The sequence below is a fragment of the Thunnus albacares genome, chromosome 5, assembly GCF_914725855.1.
Source record: "Thunnus albacares chromosome 5, fThuAlb1.1, whole genome shotgun sequence".
NCBI lineage: Eukaryota > Metazoa > Chordata > Actinopteri > Scombriformes > Scombridae > Thunnus > Thunnus albacares.
In genome coordinates this window covers 2,402,599-2,415,737 of record NC_058110.1, presented here as the reverse complement: position 1 = coordinate 2,415,737, position 13,139 = coordinate 2,402,599, and the positions used below count along the sequence as shown (strand labels likewise).

Here is a 13,139-nt window from a genome sequence, read left to right as displayed (position 1 = left end):
TTGATACAGTTTGTGTTATTTATAGCCATTATTTAGTCTGTTGTGTTCCACTCATCTTGTTGTTGTTTCTGTGATGTGTTTGTGTGCAGGTTATCGCCACGTATACTTGGAGGGTATGGAAGAGGCTTCCATCTTTGTTCATGTAGCTGTGAATGACATTACTGGTAAGGTAGGTAATACTGATGAAACCAGCTGAAAAGTAAGAAGAATCTGCCATCTGTGCTCTACAATTGAAATTTCCCCCAAAATTAGAGCTTTTGAAACAGCTTTACTCAATTATGGATTTTAAAAACATGAATGTACCCCGGTAGAACAATACCCTGTGTTAATTAGAGCCCAACCAATATTTTCTTAAGGTAAATATAGAAATGTGTATTTTAGAGTTTAAATAATCTGATAATACATCAGCCAATAAATACACAACATAAACTTTTTGATGATGTTAAGTTTACAGTGTTTTCTGTCAGTCGACCAGAAGGACTGACAGTGATCCTTCTTCCAAACTACTCTTCCACAGTCCTTCTACTGTTCCCTGTGGCAACATTTTGGGGAAAAAAAGACATGAAATGGGAAAATTTAAGCTCTGACATTTTCACTTGTTAGGTGACCACTCTTAAATTGTCATCTTCCATTTTTTCTTTCTGTTAAATCATTGGCCCCTAATGCCTACTGATAATGATGCATACCACATCACTTCAACACTCAACACTTCCCTTGTTTCCTGTCTCTTTGCACCATCAGGCTAAAATGCCTAAAACCTGTGTCACATACATTTAGGATTTAATGAAATGTGAGAAAATTGCTCACCTAACATGTTCAATGGACTTTTGCTCCTAGCTGGTGGCACTCTGAAGGATTTCAAGAAACTAAATATATAGGCACCGAGTATAGCCTGTTTTACCTACAATGTATGGCCAAAAGTATATGGACACCCATGACCATATGTGTGCTTTTCCTAAAACCGGGGAAATGTTTTGACATTGTATGCTACAGCATACAATATTTTAGTCTGCTTCCAACCTTGTATCAACAGTTTGTGTTTGGCCCTTTCCTGTTTCATCATGACAGTGTCCCCATGCACAAAGGCCAGGTCTGTAAAGAAATAGTTTTCCCAGTTTCCCAACACCTTGTGATGAACAGGATGCCAACTGTGAGTCCAAACATCAGCTGGGTGTTGTCATACTGTGAGTGTCCACATACTTTTGGCCATGTAGGGTACAATATATTCATGTTCTTATAATATACAGTGTGTATGTCTGGGCACCACCTCCTACAAGTAACCTTTAATGTCCGGAGGAAACATTAAAGCTTGAATTTAATTCTCAGTTTGGTTAATTAATCAGTCTCAAAACTGTAAGTTCTTGTTTAAGCAGTGACCTCTGTGTTTCTGTGTTCAAAGAAAACAACACAACTTCTTAGGATAAATGAAGACATTTATTAATAGCTAAAGATCTTGAAAATACATGATAAACTATAAAATAACAAATAAAAAGAATAGTTAGGTCTATAAATGATAATAAAATAAAATAATGAAGAAAATTGTGTGATTCAAGGCTAATGTATTGCAATGGGGAATGCTAAGGGAAAGCTAATTCAACTTCTCTAAAGAAATTATCTTTTAATTTTAAAGTTATTCAACATCAACCCTTGATCCCAAAGCTGTGTTAATGAGTTTCATTGCTGCAGAGATGTCGTCTCGACGGGTCCAGGTTTGTGTTGATTCAGCTGCAGTTGAACTGCAGTTATACAGCGGTGTTGTGCAGCCCTGCTCGGGCCACGTTACAGATGAGTCTTTGTGATATAGCAGTGATGAACACCAAGAGGAGTCAAGCCACTTCAGGCTGCTCTGGAAAGAGTCTTTTCAGTTTAATTCCTGGTTGGCTGAATGCTGTCAGCAACCAGGTTGTTATCCAGTTTCAATGTTACTTTCTTCTTCACAGTGAAGTTTCAGTCTGAGTTGAGGATTCAGCCTTTGGCTGACTTCTTGTAATCTTAGTTGAATGCCAAATGAAGTTTAATCTGACTACACTCAAATCTTCAGCAGCATTTCCTTCAAAAATAAAGTACTGTACATGAAAACACAAGACTTAATGTTACAAATAGAACAAACTCAAACAGAACTTGTTTCAATGAAAGTTTAAAATATGCATATACTAGATCAAAAACCAAAAAAAGTGACGTCTTAATAAAAAATTGAGTATTGAATGAGCTCAGTTAAGCTTTTCTAATTATGATTTTGTTCAAAACGGGCGGAGCTTTGGGTTTGTTTTTGCGCCAAATTGTTGACGAATATTCAATTTCTTTCTTTCAGGGATTTTAAGGTGTAGTTAACTTTTTAATTAATATTATTTGTTATTAATAACAATTAAGTTTTGAGTTTAAAATGCAATGTTATACATAAATATCAAAATCATTTAAAAGAAAACAGTTCAGCATGATACATCCATTCCATAATAACTTTCATAATTAGTCCTTCTATCAACATACTAAACATTAAAGAGGCCATATTATACCTTTAACACAAGTTAACACAGTTCTCTGGGGTCTTAATAAAATGTATCTGACATGCTTTGGTCAAAATACCACAAGGATCAAGCAGCACAGCAGCCTGTTCATCCTGTCTAAACAGCCCCGTTCAGAATGGCCGGTTGGAGTGTAAATAAACTTAGAGTTTGCTGTGATTTAATTGCAGTAAATGCAGAAATAACTACATATGATGTCGATTTGTAAAAAGCCTGAATTCATCCTTTGTCAGGTCTGTCCACAAGACAACTGTTAAAATGCTTGTTTTCTGAATGGAGTTCAGATTGATCCAGGATAGGCTAATATTGTAGCTGCTCCATCTACACTCAAAATAATGTCAAGACATAAATACAGCAGTGATGTTATTGTTTATACACATAGATATCTACATACTGTGTAACTTTAAAATGATATAAACTCAGCGGCATTTAAGATGTTTATTATTGATGACAGCAGCTGAGGTGGTGGGTGGGTGGGGGGCAAGATAGTGAACGTGATCTGTTGTGATGACGTTGCACAAGAGTTTAGATGGTGGACGTGACTATGGGAGGAAGTCACGTCACGTGAGGACCAAATGGCGGAAGTAACCATGGTGTCTTGGTTATAACATTAGCAAGATGGCGCCTCATGGGGGTCAGCGTCTCTGCACTCAGCCAATTCAGTGTATCAAACACATGTGTCTGATGGCAGGTGACAAGGTATGGAGAGCCCTTTAATTCAAAACCCTAACCAAACTGTACACCACCTATCCAGTTACCAGACACCACCTATCCAGTCATCCTGCGCTGCCACCCAGTGGACATTGCGTACCACCCAGTCGGCAGCGCACAACATCCAGTTCAACAGCACATGCCACCCAGCTGGATAGCGCCGATTGGACAGAAATTCAATCGTCTCTCTTAAATCGGATGTAAAGTGAGAAAGGCCAAAACAAACTAATAAGCGAAATAAGCGAAGATCTAAGGCGGAGGACATTGGTATTATTAATATTAATGTGTGCCCTCCAGTCTGTTGGTAAGTTGTACCATCATGGATAATCCCAGAACCTGAAGTCGATCTATGCATACTGAATAATAACAAAAGATAGAAATCAGGAGAAATCTCAAAACACTGTCATTGGCTATGCTTGTAGCCTAGATAGATTGGATAGATGGATGGAGGTACACTGATTTAACAATCTGCCTTGTGAATTCTGAAACTTCAATACAACTACCAATTTAACTATTAGAATATGATTGTCTATGAGGTTAAAAGATCAAAATTTAAACACTTAGGTGGTTTTAAAATACCATTGCATAGTTACCATATAAACATTCATTAACTCTTTACATAAGAAAATTCAAAATCTTATCAGAGGGTAGTAGTGTCACATGTATTAAAAATTGTAATAAAATCTAAAATTAATATCTCCTCAATAGATTATCACGCAACTATCAAAGTTACACCAAACAACATTACATGATTTACATAATGATTAGACATTTAATTTTCCTGAAATTCAGACTTGGCTCAGATTTGCAGGGAGACTCCATGAATGTCCTCCGGGAATATCAGTTAGACTTTATGACTCTGGTCTGGGGAAAGAGGCCAAAAGGAGGAGAGTTTTCTGTCCATGTTTACTGAGTTGTCAATCCTTTCTCCTGGTTCAGAGGTCATTTGTGCTTTTAGTTCAGGCCACAATTTACTTATTGGTCAGAAATGATCTCCCCAGAGGCCTGTTCAATCTCCATTTTGTCACAGTGTTTAACTTTTGGTCAGTATCATGTCAACAGACACCATCTTAGCAAAGAGATCAGTTCAGGGTCCAGGGGTGAGGCATTAAACCATGTCTCTGTGGTAATTACTCACCCCCTCAATTTGAGATTAAATAAAGGCTGTTTTATCCATGAATTGGAAAATAGGCCTTTTGTTCAAATAAATCCCAGCTGAAACACTTGCAGAATGAAATGAAAGTGGCAGTTTCTGTTGATAATAATGTTACCATAGACTGACTCTGTGTAAAAATGCTGTTATTTCTGTTTCAAAATGTTATTCTTGAATCATAAATAATGCAGTCACTGCTATCATCACAGGCTTTAACTTCACCGTGATTCTTCAATTTCAATGCAGTCAGCTGTTTCCAGTCATGTTGTAAATGGCCTCTCTGTTGTTCACATTGTCCTTGCTTTGAACTTCCTCCTTCTCAGCTGTTACATGTGCTTACTGTTGTATTTTCTCTCTGACCCCTCTCGCCCCACCCATTATTTCTCTCTTTAATCTTCCCACTCTCTGATTTTCGCTCTCTTCCTCTGTCTGTTTGTAATTTCAGTGGACTCCTCTTTTTCCAAACGCTCCATTTAGAGGCAGGAAATTTTTAAGAGCCCTGAAGCTGCCAATCAAAACTCAGGTGTAGTGAGACCCAGTCAGCATCTTGCATGAGCCACATGCTTTGCCACCTAAGTGACACCCTCTCCTTGCACATACACCCCTCCTGTCAGCCAATTGCAAGCATTAGAAAATAAAAGGCCAACTCATGCCTCACATGAGTTATGAAGGCTTGACCTACCTGCATCTTCATTGATCCCCCAAGTAGATCCAATGTCTTTAACCCCCACACGTGAATAGCTGCTTAGAGAAGAAAGAGATGTGAGTCAGTAAATCTGCCAGGCTGCAGTGACTTCTCTCTGCTCTTTTTTTTGCAGTGTTTTTTCCTCTTAAATTAGTAATTTTTTTCAGTGTGCTGCACTGCAGGGTTTACAGTTCCAGTTCCTTTGAGAACATTTATGTCTTTTGTTTTTTATCATTTTGTCTGCTTAGGTTTTTTTTCCCAGAAAAGAAATGTTCTTGACTGTAGTTTATTGTCAGATAAACTGACAATACTGTCTATTTAAATTAATGTGCTGTATATTAAATCTGTAGCATCCCAGCATATCAGTGTTTGGAACAGTCTGATGTTTTGGGGAATACATGTTTATTATGTTACCGACAGTCTAGACATTAATCTGTCACTTTGTCACCTTGGCACACCCACAAGTTTTTGATCCATTTCTAATTTCTAGATCAGACCATTGCATCCCATGTTGGTTATCTAATATTTGCTGTATTTTATAAATTCCAAGTTGCTAGTTTTTTTTCCCCTACACTCATAGAGCATACCTAGCAACATCCACTATAGCTGGATGTGTAGCATTGTCTAGTCTTTCCCCTTTTTCTCAACAGTGTGGCTGTAATTTAGTGGCTGCTAATTACCTGACTTTTTGTAAAGTACCACCAGAAGGCCTTTTTTTCCAAATGCAAATGAGTTAATGACGAGATATCTCAAAAATGAATGATGACATTTCTAATAGCCTCAGCTGTGCTTTGACACAACATAGCGTGCTAACATGTTAAATAGACACTAAATATTAGCAAGTTAACATTTTAATGTTTGCATGCTGACGCAGAAATGTTATGTTACCATTCCAATGTTAATACTAAGCTCATAGCACAACTGAAGCACAGCTGAGGCTGACAAAGTGCAGCTGTAGCTGATCGATGTGTCGACTGAAATAGCTTAGGCTGACAAGATGAGTCTCAGGTGTCTTAAATTAGCCACCATACAGATGATTAACCTTTTGATTTAGGCAATGACATGGCCTGTCCTCTGGTGCCACCCCTGGGACAAATGTTACATTACATAGATGAACAGGGGTATAACAATAATATTACGCTTCTTGTCTGCCTCTTTGTAAGACTACGAACAAGTGTACTTCACATAATGTCGGACTGCTGGCCAAAGGCATCTCAGGCAGCAGAATAAAATTAATTTAGATGCATCTCTTGGTAGCTTGATAACTGTCATGTTGAGTTCCCTGTGTGGCATTTTCTGCAAGATTTAGCCCACCTGCTCCCTTTTTTTCACTCAGCCAAAGACAACTTTTCTTCATTGTTGTCTTGTCTTTTTGTCTGCACTGTTGCTTTCACCTCAGTGGTCAACACTCAGACTATTTGGATCTACTTCTTTCACATTGTTTGAAATGTTTGATAACCAGTAATAGCAAAGTTTTTAGGTAATGTAATATGATGCCTTGTCTCACTGAAACTCCATTTGCTTTGGCATCTCTGTGGACTGGTCTAATGTCATTTGTCAGAGTCTGTCAAAGTGAGTTTCACAGTCATATATGTCATTGTCCGAATGTCTTTGTCATTGTCATCATTATTGACCCTTACCATGCTTTAAAGCACCTAAAGGTACAGGAGACATCCACACAGTGTTAGACTTTTTTAGGTTTGTGTAATTTGAACATTAAACCAGTTAAAATAGTTAAACTGTTTGGAGGAAAGCTTCGCTACTGATCATTTTTCAGTCATTTCTTTACATTGGTTATACAAATTATTCCTGGGAATCTGGGTTTTTCCCTTCATCTTAAAGCCACTGTGTATAGAATTTTATGTGGTTATAACATTCATTATTCTGATGGCACACGTATTTGTAAGCCAATCTACATGAACATGGTGCAGTCTGTGTATTAATTTTCACCCATTGCTGCAGTGTTCCAGATGTCAGATCCATCCACAGTGTTTTTTGTGGTTCTATCACACCTATTTGTGGTCCTATCACCTTCTATCAGACGATGGTAAAATTGGAAATTTTCAATTCCCATAAACAGTGGTTTAAATTAATTGTATTTAGTTGTGCTCTTCGTATGTTTACCTTTGACAAGTAGCTTCAAGCATGTGTTTGTCTAACTAATAATGTACTATTGGGACTACAGCTGCTATATATAACTGTGTAGGTGCTCAAAATGTGTAACAGGCAAACCATTTGAATCCAAGTGGAATTCAAAGCTGGTCAGCATGGATTACAGCTGAATGATCATTTACAATCATGAGTGATCATTCATATGTGTTATTACAGGAAATGTTTCAGATAAATGTGGATATTGATGGAATTTCTTTGTTATGTTTTAAGCATGTTCAATGTAAAAACTGTCTGTGTTTTTGCAATAATGTGGTGTCGACCAGTACCAGCTACATTATGGCAAACATTTTTTTATGACTTCACTGTGACTTATTTATTTTGTTTTATTAAGATTTATCATGTGTTTGTCCTGTTTGATGTGTTTTTGTCAGGCCAGAGCAGCCAGCGGCATAAAAGGGCTGTTTCACAGAAACCCAAAGCAGGCTTCCCTGGACAGCCATGCTGCTGCACAGCACGGCCGTAAGCACCCATTTGGTGCCCACCTCTTGCGCCGCACCGCCAGCGCACCCACCAAAGGCCAGCCCAAAATCAAGAAGGGCTTCGCAGAGATCGGCATCGACACCAAAGACTACAGCTCAGAGGGTGCTAGTGAGGAGCGAGAGTCTGAGGACAAGGCTTCTGCTGCCACCTCTCACCAGTCCACACCACCACAACACCACAACGGGGATTCACTGGCATCACACCAACCCAAGGGCCCCTGGGACCATCCTGACACCAATGGGGCTTTTCACTCAGAGGAGGGTAAAGGTAAGAGCCCACTTTTTGCTCATCGGTATCCCATGAGCGAGCCTCTGAAACGTGCCAGCCGTCTCCGCTTTCATGAACCCGTGGACATGAAGCCAGGGGTGTTTGCCCGTGTGGCGCTTAACAGCTCAGGCAGGGTGGGGATGTCTTCCAACTGCATCACATGTGTGATCGGCTCCAAGGAGAGTCCAGAGGCTGACAGAAAGAGTCAGGTTGAGGAAAGGCAGGGATGCAAGTCCAATATGACAGAAGGGGAGAGACAGGAAAAAAGTAACCGCTCCTCCTCAACCAAAAGACAAGTTCAACCAGAGCCCCCAACCAAGCCCCAGCCTCTAGCTGCCCAGCCAGACTCACAACAGTCTCCTCCCCACCCCAAGTCCTGCATGGAGTCCCAGTTTCAGTACTCGCCCCAGGCTCTCTTCCAATCTGTCCCCTTCCCCAGATCCAAAGGCAGGCAAACACTGGGTGCCCAGCAAATCCGAACACAACCTGATGCATCACAGAGGAATGCCCGGTCCTGCAGCGTTCCCCGTAGACGCTTCCCCAATACTGTAACACCAGTGCCGAGCCTCACACAAGACTGCAGGACCAATGTCCATTGGCAGCAGGCAACACCCCCTAACTACGGCACTGTTTGCGGCTCAACACTGGCCCCATTTATAAACAGTAATGTAAATGAAGGTCTCTCACTCAGTGACAGCAGCAGCTGTGACAGCTTTGGCAGTCTGAGCAGCTTGGAGTCACCTCCTATGCTGCCTCCACGTTCTGTCCTCGACAGCCGCAAGAGGGCTGTAGGCACCCTGCAGCGTGAGATGAACGCCCTTTTCGCCCAGAAAATGGAGGAGTTGCGCCATAAGTCCCCCTTGTTCTTTGCTGGTAAGATGTATCTGAGGCAGCCTTGGCAATAACCTGCTAGCTGCTGTGTAGTGTCTGTAATGGACCTTTTATGTACTGTAGACCGTAGACTTCCAGCTAGTCCCCGTACATCCCCAGACCACTAGTGTTTGGTAGCATATACTGTGCTCTGTACCTGTGCATAAAAAAGTTCTTCCTCCCACGTGTCCCTGATAGTTTAAAGAATTTGGCCGGTGGTTTTCTATGTTTTTCTTATTGTCAACAAATCTAATGTGCAGAGCCAAACCAACAATGAACTGATCATACTTACAAGTATTTTGTGTGTATCCAAAGCCTGATATATCTTATTCCTCTGTGCTATATACCTCCGTCGTTGTCCAAAAACTATTTAAAACACGTCAATGAGCTGCACTGCTGTGGTTATTGTAGTTATTTAGAAACGAGAGTAAAAACAGCAATAAGATATAAGTAACCCTCAGGAGTGAGGTTCCTAATACAGCAGATGGCACTGTGCATACAGGTTCTGTTTCAGACTTTGCTAGCTTGTTGTGCTACATAATACAACCTCTTGACTTTGCGCTACATTATAAACCAAGATCTTCAGTATAAAGTCAAGAGGTTGCTTATCACTAATTTTATTCTTTCGAGCCGTTTCTAAACTAACTACAGTAGACAAACTCATGGATGAAGGAACATGTCACCCAGTGCAGCGGTGTGGCTCATTAACATGTTTTAATAGTTTTTGGACAACAATGGCGTCCTACGGCACAGAGGAAGAAGATATATCAGACTTTGAATACACACACAAGACTTGGAAGTTGGATGAATTCATTGTTGGTTTGGCTCTGCACATGAGATTTGTTGACAATAAGAAAAATATAGAAATTCACTAAACATCCTTTAAGGTAAAAATTTACATCTTTACTTATTTCTTTCCTTGGTGACCAATTAGAGTTAATTTCTACTTTTTGTAGCTCTCACCTAAACCTTCAAGATATCATTGATTCATATTTCAATTAACTGATTCCAATTTTGCTTCCATTTGTCTTAAATACCTGATACTACCCACATGCTTGACAGACGAGGGAAGTGGTAAGTTTTTAACCTAAAATTAAAGTAATTTCAACTACAGTATTGTAATGCATATGGTCTAAAACACAACAAAGTCAGAGCACACCCTTATATGACATGCCCCAGACATCACCTGGAAAGCTCTGGAAATGGAGCTGGAGTTGTTAGCTAGACTATGCTACTAATCAGCCTTTTCTCTAAACTTCTGATTGGCTAAAACATAACAAAAACGTAAAAATAAATCCTAGAAGAAATTTGCATTTGAAAATAGCCAGTCCTCACCCGGGGAGCTAATGTGTATAGTCAAGAGAAATTGATAGATGAATGGGCAATTATTGCAGTCATTACATTGACCAAAAACCTAAAAAGAAGAAAGATAAATACCTTTCAACATAATGCGTCCACTCTGCCATCAAACTACAAACCACAGCCTAACAAGCTAAAGTAAAGGATCTAAAAGCATAGTAGTTTACCACTCAGTTCAAGTCTGAAACGTACAGTAGTTTGAGACTCCTTCATGCCCAAGAAATGGAATTTACAAGCCACCTTGATGTCTGCTGCACCCAGGTGAAGACCCCTTCCTCCCCCCTGCATGTGACATGTTTCAGGGGAGTCCACTTCCAGCTGAACACCAGCTGTTCTTCCCCAAACCCACTCCCTCCAGCCCCTCTCTTTTTATCATGTGATGACCATCTACTTTTTTTACTCTCACATTTAATCTTGTGGGGAAAACTTGGTCCAAGTATGTTTCAAAAGTTGGATTTAAAATTTCTGACCTCACTTTGAGTCATACAATGCTGGCAGATACTTTTCAGTAAATCATTAATGATTAACTTTCTATCTGAGCAGCTTTACTTCTCATTTCTCTATTCAGTGTGAAACGAATGCTATGATGTTTGTTCTCACATTGATTTGGAGATCAGTCTATAATCTCTCTTGTTAAAATGCTTTTCTTTTCTGTAAGCTGTTTCCTTGCCTCCATTCTCCCTCTTTTTTCCAGTGTTTTGCTAAACTCCTTTTTTCCTTTCTTTCCCTTTTGCACGCTCTCTCTGTTCCTAGTGCAGAATTGAGGGGATGACCAGAGCCAGGTAAACTGCTGAATGCACGCAACCTTTAAATGCAACCTTCACCTTCACTTCACCCATCAATCTCTATCTCATCTGCCGGCTTCTCCGTGTCACCGCTGGGTTTTTTTTGTTCTATCGGGGTTAGTTGGGGTTTCAAATCCATATTACTCTCCATTTTCACATTCTTGAAACTGTGAAAGTAACAAGAACACCATATCAGCTTTTTATTTTATTCTGTTCACATCATGTCTTACAATAGGGGTGCAGGTCCAAATAGTGGAAAAGTTTCCTAGTTTGACTCCACTGCAACCAAATGGATGACAAAATCCTTGACTTTGTGTCACCTTTATGTATTATGGCCAGTACTTTGTTTTGAAACTTGAATTGGCGGAGTCTTATTTTTGTAGTTTTTACAGCACATCCTATCAGTAATAATAACATTGAAGCCTACTCACAACATTAATTGCTGAGGTCTGGGAAGACGGCAACATCACTAAAAAGATGACTGATGGGTTAAGAAACATCAGTGAATCAGAAACAGCAGTGAGATTATGATGAGGCAGGTTTTTAACAAAGTTATTTGGAAGACAAAATGAAGGTAAACAGTAAAATTGTAACCGTAACCACCGATTATATACATCCACTGCCATTTACAGACGTACCATTCTTAATTATGGGGCGGCTGTGGCTCAGGAGGTAGAGTGAGTCGCTGTTTAATCCCCGGCTCATCCTGTCCACATGTCGGAGAGGATAAAAGTACTATATAAATGCAGTCCATTCACCATTTTACTTGCTGTAGTGGTGGGCACACAGTTTTCAAGTGTCTTCACTTTTAGTTTCACTTACATAATGACATAACGTGATTTAGATGATATGGCTAAAGTGCTGGCTTGTCAGTAGGGGTGGGAATCTAATAATCTTAATAAATAAATAAAAGCAGGCTCTATTTTTAGTCTCTTACTAGAGTACACTATGTGCCAAACCATTCAGACCAATCCTGGTGTCCTCAGTCCACTGAAATGCAGTATGAAACTTAACTGGCAACTAGCAAAGCAAGGGACCTCTGTCTGTCTGTCTGTCTGTCTGTCTGTCTGTCTGTCTGTCTGTCTGTCTGTATGTATGTATGTCCTGCGCATATCTCAAGAACTGTTCATTCAATCTACTTCATACTTGGCGGATGTATTGCTGGGGACTCAACAAAGTTCAGTGTCGAGTGTGAAGTTCTTTGGATGAGCATTTTCTCGAGAAATATATAAAAATACCTCATAAACAATGTTGATTTGCCTCTTCTAACCATGGAGTATTGAGAAATTGGCCCTTTCTGAAGAGGGATGTTTTGAACACCATCAAAATCTTTTTGATTTTAAAAAAGTTAACTGCATTAATTTGTCTTCTGCTTGTATGAGAATAACGAAATGAAAGTGTATTTTACTGTGCAACGTCAATGGTTAAATGTCTTTTGTAAAAACAGAAGTTGGTGTGTTCTCTCTGGAGTAAGGGGAGGGGGAGACAGAGTGCTGTGTTGGTAATAATGTCATGCCTCTCCGCTGCGTTAGATCTGGGGAAAGCCATTGTCGTCTAAGACACTGAACAGATGCAGGGTTTTTGAAGTAAAATGGACTGCACCCCAGAGTTGGTTTAAATTTTTAAATGCTGCAGTGTGTGTTGGTCAGCCGGTCTCGGCTGTTAGTGCTGGAGTTCACTGCTCCACAAACATTAGTCTCTCAGTGATAGCTCATAAAATGTTCACAATATACTTCACATTCGTCACAAGAAGATAGTTGTTTAGTCATTAAATCAAAAATGTGCCTAAACGTTTGCCTTTTCTGAAGATGAACTACAAGATAACTCTAGCATGTGCACGCTGTAGCCTGTCCAGGTGCTGCACCGCCCTCACAATTCAGTTCAGCCTTTTTTCGTTCCGTCAACATGATGTTGTTAACTGACATTTTAAAAATTGATTTTTGGTATTTGTGAATCGATCCAGAAGCGTAGAAGATGAGAATTGCGATTCTTATGTGAATTGTTGAATTTTAGTGATGTTGTCACATTCACAGATCTCAGAACTTGGATGGTAGAATGTCATTGTAACTAATAGAAATTATGGTCAAACTAGAGAAATAAGATTTAGGTTGTAATAAACTGAAATTGCCTTTTAA

General features: G+C 39.7%; 1 protein-coding gene across 5 annotated transcripts in view; it reads left to right on the top strand.

Annotated features, from left to right (window-relative positions):
- Positions 1-13,139, top strand: part of plch2a (phospholipase C, eta 2a) — a 218,964-nt gene that overhangs the window by 202,278 nt on the left and 3,547 nt on the right. For 3 of the 5 annotated variants that reach the window (XM_044352228.1, XM_044352226.1, XM_044352231.1), the window contains 2 exons: positions 90-169; positions 7,615-7,990. In XM_044352228.1, coding sequence (XP_044208163.1) covers positions 90-169; positions 7,615-7,990 — 456 coding nt within the window. Of the gene's footprint in view, positions 1-89; positions 170-7,614; positions 7,991-10,972; positions 11,002-13,139 lie in introns of all 5 variants that reach the window. The other 2 variants (XM_044352229.1, XM_044352230.1) reach the window with 2 other exon arrangements.